Source organism: Liolophura sinensis, chromosome 1, assembly GCF_032854445.1.
Source record: "Liolophura sinensis isolate JHLJ2023 chromosome 1, CUHK_Ljap_v2, whole genome shotgun sequence".
Taxonomy (NCBI): Eukaryota; Metazoa; Mollusca; class Polyplacophora; order Chitonida; family Chitonidae; genus Liolophura; species Liolophura sinensis.
The window spans coordinates 26,699,313-26,710,036 of NC_088295.1; the positions used below are offsets into that span (position 1 = coordinate 26,699,313).

General features: G+C 40.6%; 1 protein-coding gene across 1 annotated transcript; it reads left to right on the forward strand.

Annotated features, from left to right (window-relative positions):
* The first annotated feature begins 16 nt into the window (after positions 1 to 16).
* On the forward strand, positions 17 to 6,025 carry LOC135482017 (NADH dehydrogenase [ubiquinone] 1 alpha subcomplex subunit 6-like). Its single transcript, XM_064761831.1, is given in 4 exon segments — positions 17 to 166; positions 3,725 to 3,796; positions 3,799 to 3,839; positions 4,576 to 6,025. Coding segments are annotated over 4 exon segments (369 nt in total). The 5' UTR covers positions 17 to 39; the 3' UTR covers positions 4,705 to 6,025.
* The last annotated feature ends 4,699 nt before the right edge of the window (positions 6,026 to 10,724 follow it).

The following is a 10,724-nucleotide window of genomic DNA, read 5'->3' on the forward strand; positions in this document are numbered from 1 at the left end:
TTTGGCTTGACTGAAACGACAACAACATTCAAAAACGAAATGTCGTCAAGGGCATTGAGGGAAGGCTTTAAACAAGTGAAGCCCATTTTGTCAACTAACAGAGATGAAGCTCGCTTACGTGTGTTAAACTTGTACAAGGCTTGGTACAGGCAAATCCCTTATGTTGGTAAGAACTAAGCAGATATGTTGTTCGAACAGCCTTCGGTGTCTGACACGGACGAAATTTGGAATCCCGATAATCTTGTGCAACCAACCGGTACTTGAAAATTTATGAGAGATTATCGCTTTACGCCCCTTCGACGGTATTTAAGAAACATTGGGCTGTTGTAAAGACTAGGTTGCTGTCTATTGTTAGTCGGTGACCTCCTTTTCAGGTGTGCGTTGTGAAATGCAGCTTCTTGAATGAGCTGACGGCAGACTAGTTCAATTAAATTAAACGTTGAGGTCTATTTTGAACAATTTCTGATAGTTACGTGGCTCAACGTTTAATCGTTTATTTCCAAAACGTAGTGGGTCTATTCCACAAGGCACTTTGCGGAAGAAAGTTGGCTATTAAATCCACTCCAAAACTGTCACGCGCCAATTTCTGGTGGGGATTAATGAGAATAGGACTTCTGTTAGCACTTCTTCCAGTGCAAATCCATTCCATAGTCAAAATATTGTTGAAATCCACGAAAGTATTTCCTTCTCGCTCGTCAAAATAACTCTGGTGTCCGATGTACCTAAATCTTGGATGCGTGCACCAGAAGATACGGAAATCGACCTAGCAAGAGAAGACCACGCAACCAGCAACCAATCTTAATGATGACTTTAGTGATGATTTCATCAGTCGTCAGAGATGTAGATGTAGAGTAAAAGAATAATTTGCCTAGTTAGTCTTGTGAGAAAAATTAATTCTAAAGGCTCCAGTCAGGACTTGGGACTATCATGACTCACCTTCGATATCCATGTTTTCTGCCCGTGGGATCAGATACAATCTGGATTTTGGATGCACCTGATTGGTTGAGCACGCACACCATGATTTTGAAGAAAGAAAAGTCCTTAGTCGGTTAGCGTGCTAGCACAGCGTAATGACCCAGGAGTCTCTCACCAATGCGGTCGCTGTGAGTTCAAGTCCAGCTCATGCTTGCTTTCTCTCTGGCCGTACGTGGGAAGGTTTTCCAGCAACCTTTGGATGGTCGTGGGTTTCGCCCGGGCTCTGCCAGGGGTCCTCTCACCATAATGCTGGCCGCCGTCGTATAAGTGAAATATTCTTGAGTACGGCGTAAAACACCAATCAAATAAATAAATAAATAAATAAATAAATAAGAGAGAAACGTCAACACTTCATCAGGTTTTCTGCTTATAACTAGTCTGAAAGACCTGTCTTTTCCCAGTTGACACCAGAAATCTGCGTGTGCCGCTGTTTTGGGGCAGATTTAGCGGCCAACTTCGTTCTGTAAAGTGCCTTGCGAAATGGACCTACTGCATTTTTTAATTCAACGATTGAGGCATCTAAATATCAGAAATTGTTGAAAATACACCTCTCAATGTTTAATCCAACTCAACTAAGGTCAGACAGCACCCCCAGCCTTACACATCCCAAACATTGTATTGAACTAGTGTAGAAATGGTGTATGAGCGCATAATCTACAGTTCTGCATGCAGTTGACGAGAAAAAGCAGTGACAGAATATGTCTCTAAATAGTCCCAGATTGCTCTATAGACGTACATTACTTTTGGCAAAAAAAAAAACCTTGAAAGGGCGCTACATTTAAAAACCTGAGACAGTTACACGCCCTTGTCTTTCTTCTTTCTTTATTGGTGTTTTACGCCGTACTCTATACTTATATTTCACTTATACGACGGTGGCCAGCATTATGGTGGGTGGAAACCGGGCATAGCCCGGGGAAAACCCACGACCATCCGCAAGTTGCTGAAAGACCTTCCCACATACAGCCGGAGGGGAAGCCAGCAGGAGCTGGACGAACTCATAGCGACCGCATTGGTGAGAGACTCCTGGGTCATTACGCTGCGCTAGCGCGCTAATCAACTGAGCCACGGAGGCCCCAGCTGCCCTTGTCAAATATTGTAGAGCTGTCAGTACAGTGGGGGCTTTGACCATCACACAGATAAGGAACATAAGTGTGCGCTAACTTATGGCCGTGATAGATAATTTAATAGCGCTGTAACATTTCCATGGCAACTGCATCAGGTTTTTAAATGGAGTACTTTCTGACTTTGGTCTGGGGCCATATATGGTCAAACAAAATTTTGCTAAAACTACTGTCAGAGCAATCTCCAACTAGTCTCTAAATTGATAGAAATGTAGCTCGTGTTTTGAAGAAGGATAATTCATGTAACTTCTAAGGTCATTTTTTTCAGCCATACATGGCTCGTAACCAGCATTAGAACGCTCTCCATTAAAAAGCTGATGCACTTGCTGGTGCTGTTAGCCAGACTACTCTTCCACCATGACTAGCCACAAATGTTAATGAACTGATCGTTAATTAACCAACATATGTACCATTGTTCTAAATGTTACCTTGCTATTCACTCCTGGGCATAACTACAGCTTACTCCTACCTGGCGTGACTCAGTGTTTTGTAGTTCTGACTCAACACATTTCATTTCTCATGATCAAATGCACATTGTAACATCTTCCATTTCCATTTCCACCTGATCTATAGTGTTATAATGGCACACCAATAAAATATCATTTCTTATGAAAAAGCCTGCAGGCTATGTGGTACTGCTATTTTTTCAAGGTGTCATACAGGTGAACTACATTTTTACTAATTATCAAGATCATGAGTTTTACTGGGGGTAACGATTCACATATAAACGATGAGGTAAATGGCAGTTTTCTTGAAATGACCAAGACTTGCCCAGGAGCTTCCATTGAAACTTGATGGCAAAGGTGCGCTAACTGTCATCCTGGAGGCTTATTTCTTGAGAAACGATATTTTATTGGAGTGCAAAACTTCATGCTGCGATGGGTAGGGTTGAGACGAAGATGTGCACTTGATGAGTTAGAGCTAATTTACTCTGCTGTCTGTTCACTGACAGCTAGAGGCATGTGCCTTCAGTTGCAAGGACACACAAGGTGAGGACTCAAAACCGGCCTTGGATGGGAAGGCTGTGCATTTCCCTCCTGTCACTGCTTTTAGGAATTGGTTGGCAGTAAACTTTGATGAGGCTTGTTGTGGCTGTTCCTGTAAGCTTCCATTCATTAATGACAACTTGTCTTTCACCATTAAGGTGTGCCTGTCTTTACTGTACATCCCTTGTGGGAAAGTTTGTCAGTAATTTGTAAATGGTTGGTAGTTGAGTCTAGCCCACTGGTGTCATCTACCCATAAAACTGATCATACATGTTAAAATTTCTTGAGTACTGCATTGAGTAACAGTCATGAGTAGGATATATCCAAATATTTCACAATCTACTTGGCATCATGTCACTTTCACAAATAAACTTGTGTTCAGGGTACCAATGAGCTCATTAAACACAAGGTACTTGTCTACTATTTAAGACACAGAATTTGAACTGTGAAAGGGACAACAATGTGGTGAATGGGGCTAATCTGATGAACAAGAGAGAGTGATTTTTTTATTTCTAGTGAGTCACAGATGCCTTTAGCCTCAAAATCATTCATCTGACTTAGTAGTATACATAGATTATAATGTTTTTTGTGTGTGAAGATATGTATAGTTAATTCAGTAACAATTTGAAACATTTCTTACAGTGAAGGAGTATGATATTCCTGTCACAGAAAAACAGTGCTGGAAAAAGCTGCGAGAGGAGTTTGACAAACACAAAATGTCACAGACATCAGGACTATTGACCTCCTTGTTATCAAGGTAACATTGAGTAGACTTGGTTCACCTTGATAGATTTTTCTTTTTTACTAGATAGAGAAGCAGTAGTTCCCCTGAAGTGTGTTTGTGCTTTAGTAACATGTCCATCTTAAATAAGCGAAACATTCTTGAGTATGGTGTCCATCTCCAGTAGAATACAAAAAAAAACCCCCAATAAATAGCATGTGATTATATATTTACTTGTCTGTGATTATATATTTACTTGTCTGCTCAGGGCACAAGCAGGAGAACAATGTGTACTGCATGTACATGGTCTGCCCTTAAAATATTTAGTAATGACCATAATTCTGATGAGAATCTTCAGTTGAGAAACAGTTGCATGTTGTGCAGGAATGAACAGTACATGTCCACCTTTAATAGAAAACGGTGCTAAGTTCTCAGTTCTTTTATTGCATTTCAACCGATACACTTCAGATATCAGTAACCAATTGATTGAAGTTTATGCAAGAAACATGTATTCAGTTTAATCCAGGGAATAGTTGCATTTATTATCTATTGGGGGAAGACTGGTCCAAGGTATTTTCAGTTTTCATATTTGATAATTTCCATTTTATAATTATATTATGAATTTAAGTGAAGGAAATCCGATTACACCTAAAGAATACTAAAGTACCTGCCCAATTACCTTTCAAACGTTCTGATATGAAACTGGTGGGAGCAGGATTCTGTATGAATGTATGTTAATTCTAACACGATTTTTCTCTTGTGTGATTTATAGGGCCAGATGGAGTTAGTGGAAACAGTGGAGATATGGAAACAGAAAACACACATAATGAAGTATTTTGGTGACACAACAAATCCCAGACCAACAGATTTTCTGTCTAAATTCTATGATGGTCATGATTGATGTGTGTACTATGTAGTGATTATGAAGAGCTCCATTTGATAACAGTAGCTGGATTGAAACTTATATTTGGACACTTTTAATTATGCACATATTTCTTGCATCATTTGTGCTACATATTACTCTGAATCTGTCAGAAATAGACAATATGAAAACATGTTAACCTTGAGTTGTTTTGCCAATGCGTGTTGTTAAAGAAATGTAATAAACAAATGAAACGAGAGAGTTGATTGACATTGTAATGGTTTTCATTGGATGATGTTAATGGTTTTCATTTGATGATGTTAATGGTTACATCAGCGGTGAATATTAGGTTTTTGGTTCTATCATAATTATTTCCTCTTACACTTGTAACACAAATAGTGCATAAGTGAATTATGAAATCCATCAGAGTTATGGTCAAATGTTTGATAAAATCACAGAAATTCTGATATTTTAGCTGGAATGTGTCATCCAAGTCTTCTGGGAAAGATTCAAGTACATACAGATATTGTTCAATTTCTGTCTTAAAATCCCTGCATCAGTGCTTAATTCAGTGTGAGTACTTAGAGCTAAAGAAATTCAAGTAGGTACGGATATTGCTCAAATTCTGTCTATGTCCCTTCATCAAGGATGACATTGAGTATGAATACATAGATATGAAGGAATTCAAGTACATACATATATTTTTCTTCCAATTCTGTCTTTACATGTTTTTATCAGTGCGGATTAAGGATGCCATTGAGCGTGAACACAGAGCTATACAGAGATTCAAGATATTGTTCAAATCCTATCTTTACATCCCTTCATCAGTACTGATGAAAGATGACTGTGAGTAAGAGTACATAGAGCTGAAGGCGTCATCCGGAAAGTCATGTCCATATTCCATGTCTAAGATGGGACTTGACAAGCCGCTGGATGTGGCCTCGGTGGAGCCGTACTCACGGGAGCTGTACTCCCCGGTTTCGGCTGGACTTGAAGCGCGGCTGCTCTTCGAGCTAACGCCGTCCTCATCCGCAGCAAACTCAGGTGGTCCGTACTGTGTCTCAGAGCTCCCCCTTCCTATGTCGGAAACACTGGCTTCTAGATCCGTCTCATCGTCGTTCAAGATCTTGTTTCGAGCCAGCGACGGCTGCCATTTTAGAAGAGTCTTGACAATTGTACTGGGAAACTTTGCTTTTACGTTATTGTCGTCACTGTTTCCGCTAGTAAGTCCACTGGTATCTTCAGTCGGGCTTTTGTCTTTGAGAAGATTTTGTGTGTTTGCAGATCTGGGTCTCACCTTTGTCGTGTCCACAAATGTAGTTTTGGACATGTCCTCTCCACTCGCCTCGGTAATGGTTATGATGGGAATTTTTCTACTGCGGTCTTTCTTCTTTTTCTTTTTGGGTGCGGGAGGTGGGGGTTGAGATGACAGAGCTACAGCCGTCTTTATGATGCGGAGCCGCTCTTCTGTTACCCCGGCAACAAGCAGCGGACTGGACGTCCGGGCTTCCGGACTCGGCCTCCCACCCGGAGTGCCAAGGTTCATATTTTCCAGAACGGAAGGCAGTATCTCCGTACTCGTAACGGACGCTGTCAAACGGTTGTCTCTCAAAACACTTTGTCTACCTTTACCCGAAGCCTTGGCATTAGCGCTATTTTTGATCAAAGGAAACTTAACGTTGGCTCTGCTGTTTCTCATGTGGATATTTGGTATGTAACTGACGGTGTTCAGATGCTGCAGGTAGTTGGACGTTGACCTGGCCTGTGCCTTCAGTGGCAGATACTCGTCAAAGTACACTTCAAAGATCTCCTGTTCCACTTTGCGGAGCGCTCGCCGGCATTCCGCATCGTATTCCTCCATTTGATGACGCAGGGCCCGGGCACAGGCAAAGTTCTTACGGTGTACCCGTAACACTCTTTCGCTTGGTGACATGAAGTCCAACAGGCGCTGACTCTTGGATTTTCTTGATGGAATGTCCGTTTCGGGCATAGCAGAGTATCTTGGACTTTTTGGAAGGATCAGCTGGTATACTCTGTGCAGTCGACTACAGATCTGGAACATTTTCTGCGTAATGGTATATAGAGCGGACATAACAACCGAAATAGGTGAAATATACAGAGCTATCAGTTTGTTGTCAGTGATTGATAATCAATTGTTGATATCGCCCCGATTGTTGTTTACAGTTTTCTGGCATTGCTGCACAACCATGCAATTGTAGCACTTAAACACCATATATTTGACTTCGTACTTCTAGCATTTACATAAGGTACAAAAGTAGAATGTCCATTCATGTTCACAGATTATTAGATATCTTTATCTTCGTTGCGCAGATGCCCATGTACACTTCACCAGATTAAAATGGAATACCTAGCATCCGTTTCCCAAGCGGGATATATAGCCCTACAGCCTGTTACAATCTCAATGAAATATATTAACACGTAAATATTTCTAATTAAAAAAAAATAAATAAGTTTTTTAGCTGTATTTGTTTGCTTTATTTGCTTAAAGCGACACACAAGAATTTTTCAATTGTGCATAGTGGTCAGTTTCATGAGTAGGGAATTGGAGTGCCTAGAGAAAACCACGAGCTTTTGACAAGTTACTGACAAACTTTCCCACAATCATGTGATATGCAGACCATATTCAAAGACAAGTGGTCTTCCACGAACGTTAGACGGCGGAAACGGTCACATAAACGCCGTCGACCGCGTTTTTGTCACCAAGGACGCAGAAGCAATGGGAGTGTGGACATTTACAAATTTTTTGCTCAAGGTCAGTTACAAGCCATCCTCGAGAATATTCCACTTTACGCGGCAGACAGCGTTGTGGTGGGAGGAAGGTGGACTGGGCCGGGGAGAAACCCACGACCATCCGAAGGATGCTGACAGACCTCACGAACAGCAAAGGTTGTGAGAGTGAGTGGGTGAAATTGTAAATTTGGTGTAAACGTTGTGAGAGGCTACTGAGTCCTTAAATATGCTAGCACGCTAACCACTCAGTCCAGTTGACCCTTACTTTATCTGATGCAACATGGAGATTCTCATGAGCTGAAATATTTAATCTGCTGCCTGCCATCCGTACGTGTTCAGGTTTTGGCCTGTTCAAGAATTCATGTGACCTTTTCGGTGGCCTAATGGTTAAAACGTTTACCTCGAGGTGAGTAGATCTGGGATCAAACCCAGGTCGGGTCATACCAAAGACTTTAAAAAAGGTAGTTGCTGCTGCTTTGTGATAGGCCCTCAGCACTGAGATGTTAGAGCAAGGAAACAGGACTGGTTGGCCCGGTGTCAGTATAATGTGACTGGGTAATATCCTCAACATGATACAGTGGCGGTGTCTCTTTGGCAGCATGGGTTCGCCCTGCCAAGAAGACATGGTAAGTGTACACACGCATAATGACTCCTCGTTGTCATATGACTTAAAAATTGTTAAGAACTACGTAAAAGACGGGTATACATACATACATACATAAATAAATAATTCAGGAAGTGAAACTAGCAGTTGGACATAAATTGTCATCATGGATACACACGCAATATGTTTCCATGACAACTTTCTTTCATCTGTACTAATAAAAAATCGATATTCTTTTTGGAAAGCTTTGAATAACTCTTGTCTGTTCAGTACAGTATAAGGTTTATCTATTATGCATGCCGATAACTACACAGACAGCTATAATGTTGAAAAGACTATATAGGCATATATTGCCTCTGGTTTCAGTTGTGTCAATGCGCACAATACCTGTACCGTGTTTTCGGCAGGAGCGATCTGTGTTACTGTGTTTGATCAGTGTTCAGTTGCTCACATAATATCGATCACATCCTATGTTGGTCTAGAGGATCTTTGATGGTGCAAGCATATATTGATCACACATGTCTATAACCACGCAATCACACCGCGGAGGAGCTATTGGATATGAAGCGCTTGATATCCCATAAGGTACACCGTAAACAATAAAAAGAACTAATAAGACCGTGCACCAGTTTAAATATTGCATAAGTAGCACATCATTATACATATAAATAAAAATGAAGTAAAATCAGTAATCCTAGGTATATTTAAGGAAACAACAAATTTAGGTACATATGACAATGGACAGGTTATGAGTGGCGAAAACTGGGGACTACATGAAAACTTCAACCAGGTAATGCTGGAGCTGGACTCGAACCCCCGACCTCAATACCAAGGGTCGATTGACTGTGTCAAGAACTACGCTTTGGTCGGATGAGCTTACGTTCTCCAGCATTCGAATTTATCGGGAGGTTTCGGCCCGCTGCATGAGGACAGTAGGGTGACCCAGTCAGGATTTGATTGGTTTGATTGCAGTTTTAGGCCGCATGTTGGTGTAGACATATGGTGACTGGCTCCTTGCAAGAGGTGAGGGTGTCTGTTTTAAATTTGTTTTGTTTTTGACAGAAACAACAAGAATTGTATGGTTACACATTGCGAAAAGACAGCACGTTAAATGTGTACCACTAATGTATTCATAATCAATGGCCGTCACTGCCATAAAAAGTCTGCTTTTAGATCAATTATATGCTGGTATTTATTAATAGATATAGCAGTGAATGACCTATAGAGTGTTAAACATTTGATGTATTGTATTCAACAAACTGAAGGATTTTTGTATGAGATTATAACGTATTATTATTTTTTTTCTGTTTATAACTATTTGTCGATAAATTTGCTTTGCCTCACAATTTATATATTAATCTAATTGTTGTTCAATGTCATGGGGTAGAATTTTTCACTTATATGGGAGCGGTCGCAACCTACAATTGATCCACGCATGTCCAGCTCCGCAGGCAAGTGGGCTGATGGGGACTGCCCTATATAGTGTTGTTCAGCTGTTTCTAATAATTGTCTTCTGATTTGGCTTAAAAAACAGCAATGTAAAAATAATAGGAAAAGTTTGTACACGGAGACAGAAACCTTGCATTCTGGGACAGGGCGGTTTTTGCATGCATGATGTGGCAAAATCAGTATTAACAAGATAGGTCGTGCAGCATGTACCTGTGCTCAAACTCAGGATGGAGCTGCGCTTAAACTCAGGATGGAACTTTGCTCAAACTCAGGATGGAACTGTGCTTAAACTCAGGATGGAACTGTGCTTAAACTCAGGATGGAACTGTGCTTAAACTCAGGATGCACCTGTGCTCAAACTTAGGATGTACCTGTGCTTAAACTCAGGATGGAACTGTGCTCAAACTGAGGATGGAACTATGCTTAAACTCAGGATGTACCTGTGCTTAAACTCATGATGGAACTGTGCTCAAACTCACGATCGAGATGTGCTTAAACTCAGGATGGAACTGTGCTTAAACTCAGGATGGAACTGTGCTTAAACTCAGGATGGACCTTTGCTCAAACTAAGGATGGAACTGTGCTTAAACTCATGAAAGAACTGTGCTTAAACTCAGGATGTACCTGTGCTTAAACTCAGGATGGAACTGTGCTTAAACTCAGGATGGACCTGTGCTCAAACTAAGGATGGAACTGTGCTTAAACTCATGAAAGAACTGTGCTTAAACTCAGGATGGAACTGTGCTTAAACTCAGGAATGAACTGTGCTCAAACTCAGGGTGGAACTGTGCTTAAAATAATACATGTTAAACAAAACTCGAGCTGTTCCACCTTTTGAGCATATAAATGCACAGCCAATAACAGCTTTCTACATGAGAAATAGTATGAAAAAAGTAAAATCACAACTAGACTTATATTAGAAAGGTTACTGCTGTATTCGGTGATCAACATCCATCTCATTTAAGTTGAATTTTAATATAGTGACAAACACTCTGTTAAAACAGTTTTCTAATCACAAACAAAAACATCAACCATTCATTCAGTTCGGTTTGGTAGCATTTGAATAGAACAGTCAATGAGTCATTGTGCCACTACACAAATCAATCACCAAACACTAATGACATGATAACTGATTCAGAAATGAGTTATATATTTTCTTTCTGGGCTACCAGATCGTCGAGGATCAGAATATGCAGTGGATATAACCAGTCGTGTGGTAAATATATATATGGATTCGATGAAAACTGTATTTGAT